At 35.2% G+C, this 13,896-nt stretch overlaps 1 protein-coding gene across 4 annotated transcripts in view; it reads right to left on the minus strand.

Moving 5' to 3' along the window:
• Positions 1–13,896, minus strand: part of ATL2 (atlastin GTPase 2) — a 61,064-nt gene that overhangs the window by 15,381 nt on the left and 31,787 nt on the right. For all 4 annotated transcript variants that reach the window (XM_012788462.3, XM_012788463.3, XM_012788461.3 and 1 more), the window contains exons 3-4: positions 602–736; positions 253–357 (exon numbers count right to left, since the gene is read on the minus strand). In XM_012788462.3, the coding sequence (XP_012643916.1) occupies positions 253–357; positions 602–736 (240 nt within the window). The remainder of the gene's footprint in view (positions 1–252; positions 358–601; positions 737–13,896) is intronic.

Below are 13,896 nucleotides of genomic sequence, written 5' to 3' on the forward strand. Positions count from 1 at the left end.
CTCTTCAATCAAAATGCCTTTTGTCAGGGCACAGTGGCATGTACCCATAGTCACATCTACTCAGTAGGCTGACAGAGGATCGCTTGAGCCCTGAAGTTCAAGGCTGTAGTGTGTCATAATCACACCTGTGAATAGCCACTACACTCCAGCTTGGGCAACATAGCAATACCCTGTCTCAAAAAAAAAAAGGCATTCTGAGGATCAGCCAAAGGATTATGTGAACTGATTATTCCACTTAATCTCATGTCTCACCTGGACAGAGCTAGTCATAGTGCTCAGAGCAAACACCGTTGCACAGTCTTTAATAGTGGACTGGCTATCAAAGGCACCCTGAGTATCCATAAGCAGCACAGCAACCTAGGAATTTAAGAGTTTAAAATACTTAGTAAAATATTCACCAAGAATGACATAAAAATCAAATATGAAATAAACTTGAAAATCAATAAATCAAGAAGAGTATTCATATTGTGTACACTTTGACATTATAATCCATGTGTTAAAGTTATCATAGTTCTGTGCTGTTTTGATTTTTAACACGAGAAAATAGCCCAAGAAACAATGTGGGAGGAAAAATAGTAAAAGAATATAAACAGAATTTTACTTTTGTTCCATTTGGTCTGTCAATCACAAATACTTCATTCCAAACTTGTATGCCTGTTGTTTCCCTTTCACAACCACCTCGCCATGTAAAGCCAGTCAACGGTTCATTGTTTCCACCAATCCAACTTTGCGAATCCTGTTAAAGTCAAGGATAAATGTAAAACACACAATTAAACTAAAAGAAATTTCCATTTCTTATTTTACAGATGAACAAGCTAACTCCAGACAGCTAAAATATACTGGGTAACACACAATCCTTAAAAAAAGCAATCCCATGTGGGGTTCCTTTGGTGGGTTCTTTGTCTAATAGAGAAGTGATCTCCTCCAAACCTAAACTTTCTCAAATCAGCTCACATTTCTCTTCTCTAGGTTTCTAGATAAGTGGGGTCACACCTTTCCCCTTTTTAGAAAGATTTCCTAAAATGTTTAAAAATCATAAAAAGAAAAAAAAAAAGATACCAGCTATTTTAACATCTTCTTGTACAGATAAGCAAAACTAAGTTCCAGACAGAATGGCTGTCAAAACAACATTGCTCTCTTGGAATAGTTTATACCAGAATGTTTTCACACTGCCTTAATTTTCTCTTTAAAAAATAATCAGCTTTTGGCCGGGTACAGTGGCTCATGCCTGTAATCCTTGCACTCTGGGAGGCTGAGGCAGGAGGACTGCTCAAGGTCAGGAGCTCAAAACCAGCCTGAGCAAGAGCAAAGACCCCATCTCTACCAAAAACAAAAAGAAATTAATTGGCCAACTAAATATATATATAGAAGAAACTACCCAGGCATAGTGGACATGCCTGTAGTCCCAGCTACTCAGGAGGCTGAGGCAGAAGGATTGCTTAAGCCCAGTAGTTTGAGGTTGCTGTGAGCTAGTCTGATGCCATGGCACTCTAGCCCGGGAAACAGAGTGAGACTCTGTCTCAAAAATTAATAATCAGCTTTAAAAATAACCCCAAGACTTATTTGGAACCTAATTCAAACAGCCTATTTTTTTAAAAGCTTTTTTTTTTTAAACCAACAGGGAAAAATCTGAACCCAGACTGGGTATCTCATTAAATGGTATTAAATAAACAAGGGTAAAGAAGATCATTTGGTATGATAATGATATTGTGGTTGTGTTAAGCAAAAAATAATAGAGTAATGATCTGTTAGATAATCAAGTATTTGCGGTGAAAGGGTATGTCTGGTATTTGCTTTAAAATATTCCAGGGGGGTGGAAAAAGAGAGAGAGAGAGAGAAACAGCTAAAATAAGACCAGAAAATGTTAATAGGCACACATTGGGGTTCATCATAGTATTCTCTTTATTTTAGAGTATTTTTTAAATTTTTCCATAATAAAATGTTTTAACTAGAAACACCAGGATAAATTATAATTAATATTATGAAATAATACTAAAGTTAAAATATAAGGTAAATTATCTAGAAAATTAAACCTGGGACATAATAAATGAGTACCTTTGACAGACATCAAGATCCCTGTACTTCAGTATACTTAAAGCCACATATCCTTTACTCAATGTACCCCATATAAAAATTCCTTGGTTTCAGAAATACTTCTAATTAGCTTGGATATCTAGTACAAAACAGATTATAAAACCCAAATTAGGGGGTAGAGAGAAGATGTTTAAGGCAGGAAAAAGGGGGGACAAAGTGGGATGAAGTGGCTTATGAAAAACAGAGATAAGGTGGCAGAAAACATAGTGTTGTCCAGACCATCACCTAACACAGCCTTAAACTTCAAACCATCTATAATTATTACTATATTACTCCACAAAACACTTATCCCCAATCGACTACTAATCCTATCAATTACAAAATTCTCTTGGATTCATTTATTTTTTTTAGTTTTAGGTGCCTTCAAATTAAGGACCTCATCTCTGCTGGTTACAAGGCTGCCCGACACAACTCCATTCACAGTATACACAATGGCCTTGTGTTGCAGGAGGTATCCTTCCCAGAGATTAGATGATTAATGATAATCTTCTAGATAAACACAATTAGTGGTCCTGCCCTGGACTATGTTTTAGATTCTCCAAATCGGTTTTCTTGCACCTCCTTGCTCTATCTTCTAACCCATCCCTTCTCATAGTCACTTAATTGTTGTAAGAAATGTAATCGTGCCATGGTCCTACTTAAAACTCATCTGTGGCTCCCCACTACTATAGGACCACCTGGAGGTCTGTCCATCTTTAATTTACTTTTCTTGTCTCTGTTCCTGATACTTCCCATAGATCCCAACACACACCTTCCTGTTTCTACTATAGCAATAAGGTCACCATTCCCCAAATACGTATGTTGTTATGCTTATCTTTACCTTTGTTCCACCTGTTCTCTGCCTAGACTCAGCCAGCAGTGAAGAAACTCCAACTTTTCTGAACTCTTAAAGCATATTATTGATAGTGCATTTATTATATGCTTTGCATTGCAGTTCTTGTGAGTCTCTTAAGAGCAAGGGCTCTAAACTCAATCATCCTTGTTTACCAAACTGCTACTATAAAAGTGGCCTGCACTGTTACAGGTTCTCACATGTGCCATTCTCATTCCCTCACAATGTAAAAATGAAAAAAAAAAAAAATCTGATATTTAATGAACTGATTGTTTTTAAAAGGCACAACATACACAAATAAAAGATCTATCCACTTAGAGAACTCTCCTTTTAATCTACATTTTATTTATCTTGTTTCTCTATCTTCTTTATAAGAATATAAGTTCCATGAAAGCAGAAGTTTTGTTTTATTCTCATAAGTATTCCCAGCACACAGTTTTCCCTACTGGCTTGCAGTAGCACTCCAAATATTTGTTAAATAAATGAATAAAAAAATTTACTTATAAGCTCCCTTATTTACTTATGTGCTCCCTCCTGAGCATGAGTAACAGAAAAGAACTATGATCTTTTTTTATTATTCCTAGAAACAATGCAATTACATGGAGAAGATAGTAAAAATAAGTTTTTTTAAAGTATAGATGGCTAAAATTATGGGCCAACATGTTTGCTAACCCCCTCCCCCTCAAAGACACTTTAAAAAGAATTGGTGCCTCATAAAAAAATTTAAAAAAAAACTATTAACTCTGTATCATCTCTTCTTAGTTTATTCTGTAATGGAAATGTTTAAAAATACTAAGTTCATCAGTAAATAAAAGGGTGGGGGGAAGAAAAGGTAAACTGTAGAACCTGCCTAATCAGATTTTTTTTTTCAAAACTTGAAGTCTGTAACTTCTCTAACACACTGAACACTGATAGCTTTCATAAAATGTAGTATTGATTCATTCAATAAATATTTATTGAACTCTACCATATGACAGCCACTGTTCTAGGTTTATACCAGTGAACAACAAGAAACAGTTCTATCCTCAAGAATCATTCTAGTAGGAACTAAAGGCAGCCCCACTGATCATAGACCCCATTTGCTGTCATAAGTTACTAAAGGCAAACTTAAGAACTCAAAAACACTAATCTGGTACCATTTATTACTATAAAGATAAGCTTCAAAACACAGAAATCCAAAAGTAACCTATTCCTCCATGAAAATAAATAGTAAAAGATATTTTATAAAATAAATCTGTTGCAAAAGGCAATCTGAAATCACCTGAACTTTAAGTGTAGTCAAATAGTGAATAAATATAGATCTATGTAATATAATTATTAGCAATAAAGAAACACTACTACTCTAAATAGTAAGAAACAAATTCATATTTCATAGGCTGGGCACAGTGGCTCACGCCTGTAATCCCAGCACTCTGGGAGGCCAAGTCGGGAAAACTGCTTGGGGCCAAGAGTTTGAGATCAGCCTGGACAACATAACGAAACCCTATCTCTAAAAAAACATTTTTTTTAATTAGCTGGGCGTGGTTGTGCACACCTGTAGTCCCAGCTACTCGGGAGGCTGAAGCAGGAGGATCCTTGAGCCTAGGAGTTCGAGATTACAGTGAGCTATGATGGCACCACTATACTCCAGCCTCAGTGACAGAGCAAGATCCTGTCTTTAAAAAAAAAAAAAAAAAAATCATATTTTACCTAAGGAAAGGTAATATTCTCTAGCAACAAAGTGAAACAATAGCTACGTAAACTTTAGACAAAGAGTTGGTGGTCCAGCCAGGCCTACATGTATCAGAGCACAGCAGCTCTCAATTTGCAGGTAAGCTGACTCCTTTAACAATGAACAGGCTAGAGGAATAAAGGTCCATCAAGAAGCCATAGCTCATCACAGCTAGCAGTAAAAGAGACAGAAAGGATGAATAAGATCCAAGTAGCAACAACAATAAGGGATATACTCCCTAGTGGCAAGGCATTCCCCACAAAAACCACCACAAATGAAAATCTAACCTGTGAGAAACCAGTACCTTTTCAGGAGACAGGTTATGAACACTCAACACCCAAACTGGTAGATGGAATGAATACTACACATTCTGACTGACCATCAATTGTATTTAGTATTTTCATTTGAATATGTGAGAACACTTTGCAAGTCCAGGAACAAATTATGAAACATCTAAAATAGTTCATCTAATTTAGTTAAAATAGTTAATGTGAGGCCGGGCGTGGTGGCTCACGCCTGTAATCCTAGCACTTTGGGAGGCCGAGGCGGGCGGATTGCTCAAGGTCAGGAGTTCGAAACCAGCCTGAGCGAGACCCCGTCTCTACCAAAAATAGAAATAAATTAATTGACCGACTAAAAATATATATACAAAAATTAAGCCGGGCATGGTGGCGCATGCCTGTAGTCCCAGCTACTCGGGAGGCTGAGGCAGTAGGATCGCTGAGCCCGGGAGATTGAGGTTGCTGTGAGCTAGGCTGACGCCACGGCACTCACTCTAGCCTGGGCAACAAAGTGAGACTCTGTCTCAAAAAAAAAAAAAAAAATAGTTAATGTGACTCTAAAATAGTTAGTCTAATATTTTTATCCAACCCCCTCCCCACCCCATGTCCACTACCACATTCTGGTGGACAAATCAACCACACTGTCATCTGACCCAAGTCACAAACTCAGAAAAGGGCAAACTCTAACAACTTAGGTACACACTGAAGAGGAATTTCTTTTCTTAAAAAGGTTCCACTTAAAAGGTATCTTTGTCTTTGAAGACACTATGCTAAGTGAAATAAGCCAGACACAAGAGAGCAAATATTGTATGATTTCACTCATATGAAATGCTCAAATTTGTAGAGACAGAAAGTAGAAAGGTGGTGGCCAGGGGCTGGGGATATGGGGAGTTAGTATTTAATGGGTATAGAGCTTCAGTTTGGGAAGATTAAAAAGTCCTGCAGATGGATGGATGGTGGTGATGGTTGCACAACAATGTGAATGTACTTAATGCCACTGAACTGTACACTTAAAAGTAGTTAAAGTGGTAAATATTATGTCATGTGTTTTTATAATTTAAAAAATGGTGTCCTTGAGGGAGGGATACCAGAATAGAAAGGGGAGATACCTCTAGTAATTAAAGAGAGGTCTGAATGAAGATTTGACTTTATTGTCTACCACTGAGCTACCAGTTTTAGCTCTCACATGTAAAAAGGTTACAAGTCATCATACCCATCCTTACAAAAAGCCTAACAAACTAAAAATCATCCTTACAAAAAGCCTAACAAACTGAAAATCAATAACATTCCTTTCTTAGATCAAAGAATTTTGGTCACACTGTCAACCACCACCCCAAAATCTAGAGAGACAAATGAATACAAAGAATCATGAGCTGAGGCCAACTTAGTTGCTGCAACAATAGGTAAGAATAAATGATGATTTAGATTTGGACTAGCTTTAAAGTTAAAAACTCCTACAGGTCTAATCTTAGCAGACCCCTCACTTTTCTGAGTTTTACCTTAAGGAGCTCCACAGGTTCTCAACAAAAAGATAAAGGAAAATTACCCTCATTACTCTGACAGGGGGAGGGGAAAAGTAACCATTTTTAAATTGACCCAGGGGAAAGTAACCACTTTGAATTACATCTACCCAGAGCAGGCCCCATAACAAAGGCGTGCCTAACTAGGAAAACTACCTTACTGGAGCTGTATCTAGCCCTGGGGAAGAGCAATCAGCCAACTCCTGCCCCCTCCTTTCTAGCAAACCATTAAAAATTTAAAAAATGAAAGTCATAGCCCAGGGGCTCAGGCATACTCAAAAACTAAGATTTAACCTTAAGATGGTATATAGTGCTTCCCCTCCCCCACATATCATCGCTACACCAACAGGGCTCCAATATAATGACAGTGGATTACAACTGAGAAAGCTGCAAGACACAGATTCTATTTAAGTAGGAGTTCTCTGGAAAACCCAAAAACAATGGGAGAAGAGGGAGGAAACTGAAGCCTCTGGGACCTACAGCTACAGAAAACATTAAACACAGCCCTAGCTATATTAACATAAAACCTCACACTAAAAGCCTAAATCTTCAGTTCCTATTACCTGATATTTCATGTCTGGCTTTCAACAACAAAAAAATTACAAGCCATGCCAAAAGGCAAGAACAAACAGACTGAAAAAGATAAGGCAAGCATCAGAACTAGACTCATGTACAACATATATATACTTTGGAATTTTAAGATAGGAAATTTAAAATAACTGATTAGCATGTTAAGGGCTCTAACAAAAAAAGTAGACAACACATAAAAACAGGTAATGTAAGCAGAGAGGTGGAAATTCTAAGAAAGAATCAAAAGAAAATGCTAGAAATTAAAAACACTGTAATAGAAATAAAGAATGTCTTTGATACATTTATCCATAGATTGAGGAAAGAATTGGTGAGTTTGAGGATATGTCACTTGAAACTTCCTCAACTGAAATGCATAAAGAAAAAAGGTTAAGAGTAACTGAACAGACTATTCGAGAACTGTGAGACAATTACAAAAGGTATAACAAAGGTGTACTGGAAATACCAGAAGGAGTAGAGAGACAAGAAGGGACAGAAGATACATCTTAAGTAATAATGGCTGAGATTTTCCAAACTTAATGACAGACACCAAACACACAGATCCAGAAAGGTCAGAGAACACCAAGCAGGATAAATAGCAAAAAAATCTACACTAGATATAGCACAGTGTAGTTACAAAATAACACAGACTAAGAGAAAATCCTGAAAGAGGCCAGAGACAAAAAATACTTTATCTACAGAGGAATAAGGATAAGAATTACACTGGACTTCTCATCAAAAACCATGCAAACAAAAGAGAGTGTGATGAAATATTTAAAAGGCTAAAAAAAAAGTCATCAACATAAAATTCTTTATCCAGTGAAGTTATCCTACAAAAGTAAAGGAGAAATACAGACTTTCTTAGACAAAAACTGAGGGAAGTTATCATCAATATAACCAACTTCAAAAAATGTTAAAAGAAGTTGTTTGGCATAAAAGAAAAATGATACACATCAGAAACCCAAATCTACAAAGAGAAAGAGCCAGAGAAGGACAAAAAGGTAAAATAAAATCTTTTAGGTAGTTATAGTATACAGGTAAGAGAAATGAATGACAGTCATGTTATCAAGGACAGGAGGTAGGAACTGGGAATACTCTAGGCAGCAGCCCCAAACCATTTTGGCAGCAGGGACCATATTCAAGGAAGACATTTTTTTCCACAAAAGCGGGAGCAGGGCTGAGCTCTGCAGCCAGTCCGCAGCCCCTGGGGTTGGAGACCGCAGCAAGGTAACTACATTACCAATGAAGCAGTATAATATTATTTGAAAGTGGGCTTAGATTAGTTGTAAATGTATATTGCAAACTTCAGGCAACTACGAAAAAAACTTTTAAAGAAGTATAATGGATATATATCAACAGAGTACACAAAATGTCCTCACATAAAATATTCAATTAAAACTAGAGAAGGCAGAAAAAGAGAGGACGATAAAAAAAAGAAAAAAAGGACAAAATATAGAACACACAAACATGGCAGCTATTAATCCAACTTTATCAATAATCACTTTAGGCCGGACGCAGTGGCTCACACCTGTAATCCTAGCACTCTGGGAGGCCGAGGCGGGCAGATTGCTTGAGGTCAGGAGTTCGAAACCAGCTTGAGCAAGAGCGAGAACCCGTCTCTACTATAAATAGAAAGAAATTAATTGGCCAACTAATATATATAGAAAAAATTAGCCAGGCATGATAGCGCATGCCTGTAATCCCAGCTACTTGGGAGGCTGAGGCAGCAGGATTGCTTGAGCCCAGGAGTTTGAGGTTGCTGTGAGCTAGGCTGACGCCATGGGACTCACCCTAGCCTGGGCAATAAAGCAAGACTCTGTCTCAAAAAAAAAATAATAATAATCACTTTAGATATGAATGGTCTAAATACACCAATTAAAAGACAGAATCTGTCATAGTGGTTTTTGGTTTTTTTTTAAAGAATAGCCAACTATATGCTATCTACAAGAAATCCACTGTAAATATAAAGGCAGACAGGTTAAAAGTAGAGGAATGGAAGAACATATACCATGCTAACACTAACAGAAAGCTAGAAGAGCTATGTTAATTTCAGACAAAGCAGATTTCAAAACAAGGGGGAAAAAACAAGGATTAAGAGTGGCATTACATAATGACAAAGGGGTCAATTCTCTAAGAAAATATAAAAATCCTTAATATGTATGCACCTAACAAAGCATCAAATACATGAGGCAAAGATTGAACTACAAGAGGAAAATCCTCAATAAAATATTAGCAAATCAAATATGACACTACATAAAAAGAATTATATACCACAATCAAGTGGGATTTATTCGAGAATGCAAGACTGGATCAACAATTGAAAGTCAATAAATGTAACCCATCACATCAACTCAATGGCCTAAAGAAGAAAAATCACATGATAATATCAATAGATACAAAAAAGCATTTGACAAAATTTAACATTCATGATTTAAAAAAAAAAATATATTCCTAGCACACTAGGAATAGATAAACTTCCTCAGCTAGATGGAAAAAAAAAAAACTACAAAAAATCCTATCACGGCTAATACAGTAGGGAGAAACTAGATGCTTTCCCGCTGAAGATCAGAAAATTGACAAAGATGTCCACTTTTATCACTTTTACTCAACACTGCACTGGAGGTTCTAGCCAGGACAATTAGCCAAGAAAGAGAAATAAAAAGGTTCCCAGACTGGAAAGGAAGAAGACTATCTCCATTTACAGATGACATGATCTTATATACAGAATATTCTAAGGAATCCACTAAGAAACTATTGGAACTAATAAGTTTCACAAGGTTGAAGGATACAAGATCCATATACAAAAGTCAACCATATTTCTATAAACTTGCAATGAACAATCCAAAAATAAAGAAAACAATTCCATTTGCAATAGCATAAAAAATTTAACAAAAGTATAAAGCTTATACTTTAAAAACTACAAAAACATTTTTGAAAGAAATTCAAGATCTAAACAAATGGAAAAACATCCTGTATTCAGGGATTGGAAGACTTTAACACAGCAATACTTGGCAAACTGATCTTTCAGAGTCAACCAATCACCAGTGGATCCCAGCCAACTTCTTGTATAAACTGAGAAGGTGAGTCTAAAATTCATCTGGAATTGCAAGGGACCCAGAATAGACAATCAATCTTGAAAAAGAACAAAATATAAGAACTCATACTTCCTGATTCCTTAGGTCTGAGAGTTTAGAGAAAGTGCAGAGGCAGTGACAGCTAAGAAATATGGGGATTCATTTTGAGATGATGAAAATGCTTTGAAATTAATTGTAGTGATGGCTACATAGCTCTTTGAATATGCTAAAAACCACTGAATTGTGTACTGAAAGTGAATGAATTGTATGTTAAGTAAATTTTATCTCAATAAAGTTGTTAAAGGAAAAACAAAGCATCAAATACTCTTAGCATACAAGTTTAACAAAGACTCCAAAGTCATACAAAATCCATCCCATTAACGCTACAGGAATCTAGGGGGAGAAGGAAAGGTTCACTAAAGCTTGTTAATTGTCCATATAGTAGTGCAATGTGACATAAACCTCATGGCCGAACTTGCTTCTTGATGAAAGGATTATGGTATACAGTATAAACTTCCTCAACTAGATAAAAAAAAAAAAATAGTAAGCTATAGAAAATGTATCGTATCAAAGAAATGTGTAAGAAAAAATTTTTCAAGAGAACAAAGAAATTCTGAACTAAAACTCAGGAGCTGAACAACAAAATTGTCCTGGAGGAGTGGGAGAAGAAGGCAGAGGGTTAATTATCTTTAAAAAAATTTCTCCTCCAAATTTCTCCAGCTAATATTAATATATAAAGAACTTAAATTATACAAAACAGTTTAATTCCCTAAATATTCTAAAGCTATGTTTGAGTAGTGTAATAGTTTATTACTTGAGACAGTCTTTAATAAATAGCTTAAATAGAACCAATTTCTTTAGAAATAGTTAAATTTAGCTTACAGAAACAAAGACTTTAAAATGAAAAAATATCTATAATTTATGTTCTCTTAAATCCAAAATTTAAAAATGTGATGACATAGGTACCATAATTTTGATGATACCACAAGAGGTGCAATACATACATTTGGGGGGCTTAAAGCTGGAAGGGTATTTTTAGGCAATAGGTTCAGGAATGTAACCAAGAAAGTCCCTCCTAGAGTACTGCAATAAGGACTCTGAACAATAGATTGTGATCCATCTCATCTATTTTTTATTCCTCTAGCTTTGGCAGCACTTGGTGATGTTTTTGTAATTGAAATCTGAAATCACTCACACTAATTTAAAACCTGTATATGGAAGAATAGAAACTTAAGTTTCAGTTCCAAAATCAAAATCTCAAGGGGAGGATCCCAATGAGTAGTTCACAGTACACATAATCTCTATACCCAATCTGCTTAAGTTATTATTCAAGGGGAGGGAAAGCCTACAATTTTTATTTCCTATTGACTTAAAATTCTAATCAAATGTTGCCTGCTTCTTATATTGGCAAAAAGAATACAAAATTCAAAGTTTCAGTAGCTTGTTACTTAAGAGTTACATACAATGTTTCACTTGTAATGAGTGAAATATTCAAAGGTAAATTCAGTTAAAGTAATAATTAAATGAATAAGCAAACTTTCTACATTAAATCTGGCCAATGGTTTTATGAGCAAATGAACCTGTGGTCAAGTATGATGATTTGAAATTAAAAAATACACACCTATCAGAATGGCTAAAATTAAAAAGACTGACAATATTGTTTACCAGACATACAGCAACAGTAAGTCTCTTTACAATGCTGATGGAAGTGCAAATTGGTGAAATCACTTTGGAAAAAATGTTAGCAGTCCCTACTGGTGCTAAATAAGTATTTTACCCTTATTACTCCACATTTCTGCTCCTGGGTATAAACCCAACAGAAGGAAGTGCTTACATCGGCAAGACCTGTACAAGAATGTTCATAGCAGCTTTATTCATAACAGATAAAAACTAGAAACAACCCATGTATCTATCAATTAGAAGGGGTAAATAAACTGATATATTCATCCAATGAAATACCACCCAGCAATAAAAACAAACTTTTTATACATGTACAATAACAACACGAATAAACCTCTTAGGCTTAATGTTGAGTAAAAGAAATCAGACACAAGAGTACATACTTTATGGTTACATTTATGTGAAGTTCCAAGTAGGCAAAACCAATCTATAATGATACAAGTCAGAACAGGGTGGCCCTTGAGAGCTGGAGATAGTAAGTAGTAAATGGGAGAGAGAATGAGAAAAGCCTTCTAAGAATGAAGGAAATGTTCTGTCTTGATCTGACAGGCAATGATTACAGAAGTATACACATATAAAAATCCACTGGCTATACTAAGGTTTATACACTTTATTATATGCAAGTTATACCACAATAAAAATAAATAGTAAAATGACCCAGGAAAGATGCATTTTAAAATACTGTTCTTCCTCCAAATACATTTCTTAGAAAAAAAAGGAAATTAATGAAGTTTCTCTTCATGTAGCCCCACATTTCCAATGAGTTTTACATCTCAAGACACTTAGCCTTAAAGAGGAAGGTGAAATCAAGTTCAATATCCCATAGGACTGATTCTGAGATATCTGTGCTTTAGGCAAGTTATATGTAGCAGTGCATATGATTCTTAAAAGATAGTTTTTACTCCTGATTTCTGGCAAGAGTTTTGGAAGAGGTCTTTAAATACTGAAGAATAAAAACCTATATAAAAGGACAGTTCTCTCAAAATGCCATTAGCAAATATATTACAGATGAAGTCAAAACCTTGTATAGCAAACAAAGCAAAACCCTCTCCATTAATCTTAGATACCAGTGGGCAGCAAGAAAAGTCACTACCTTTATACTCCCAGGTGTCCTCCTGCCAGTCTAAATCAACTCTGAAGTAAACAATGAAAGGTGAACACTTACAAAAGAACAATTTAGTGTAGGTATATCCTATAAAGTACCTGTACTTTACATAATACAGATATATGGAAAAATGACCAAACATAATTTTACATAATAGTCTTTAGAATAAAGGTTTTGGCATCAAAATGCCTGCTCAGGCATCTCGGCTTTACCACTTACTTTGACCCTTATTTTCTCAACTACTAAGTTGAAATACTAATATTATTGCATAGGGTTACTGTGAATACTGACTAAGATAATGTCTATTAAATGCTTAGTAATCAAAATATCTAGAATTCAGTAAAGATTGAAAAACTGTTATATTAAAAGATAATACATGCCTCCTGACAGAAGAATGCATCATCATCTATGAAGTACTCCTGCCAAAAAAGTGTCAAACCTGAGTTTGATCAGGTCTCCAGATTCAACTAACAATTTATAGAAAATTCATATGACACAGAAACATGTAAAACTACGCCAATGAGATACAACAGCAAAACTAGAGTGAGAAACTCTAAAAGACCACCAAATCAGTCTCTTGAACAAATAAATTCCCGAGAGAGAGAGAAGTAGGGAAACTTAAAAAAAGTTAAAAATACTTTAAAGATAATTATAACGTAGACCTCTTCTGGTTGGGTTCAAACAAACTATTAAAAAATAATAAAGCATTTGAGGCAACTGGAAAATTATAAAGTTATAAAACTTTATAATAAACTGGAAAATATAAAGTTATAAAACTTTTCACAATATTAAAGAATTATTGATTTTTATATACAGTATCATTGTAATGGCCAAAAAAATCCTCATCTTTAAAAGATACACACTAAAATATTTACAAACAAAATGATATGATGTCTGGGATTTACTTTAAAACAATACATAAGCTGTGGAATTGAAATATAGATGAAATGAGATTGATGGAGTTGTAATTGCTAAAAATTGTTACGTACATGGGCATTCATACTATTGTCTACTTTTACATGTATTTAAAAT

The sequence above is a fragment of the Microcebus murinus genome, chromosome 3, assembly GCF_040939455.1.
Source record: "Microcebus murinus isolate Inina chromosome 3, M.murinus_Inina_mat1.0, whole genome shotgun sequence".
NCBI classification, from domain to species: Eukaryota; Metazoa; Chordata; class Mammalia; order Primates; family Cheirogaleidae; genus Microcebus; species Microcebus murinus.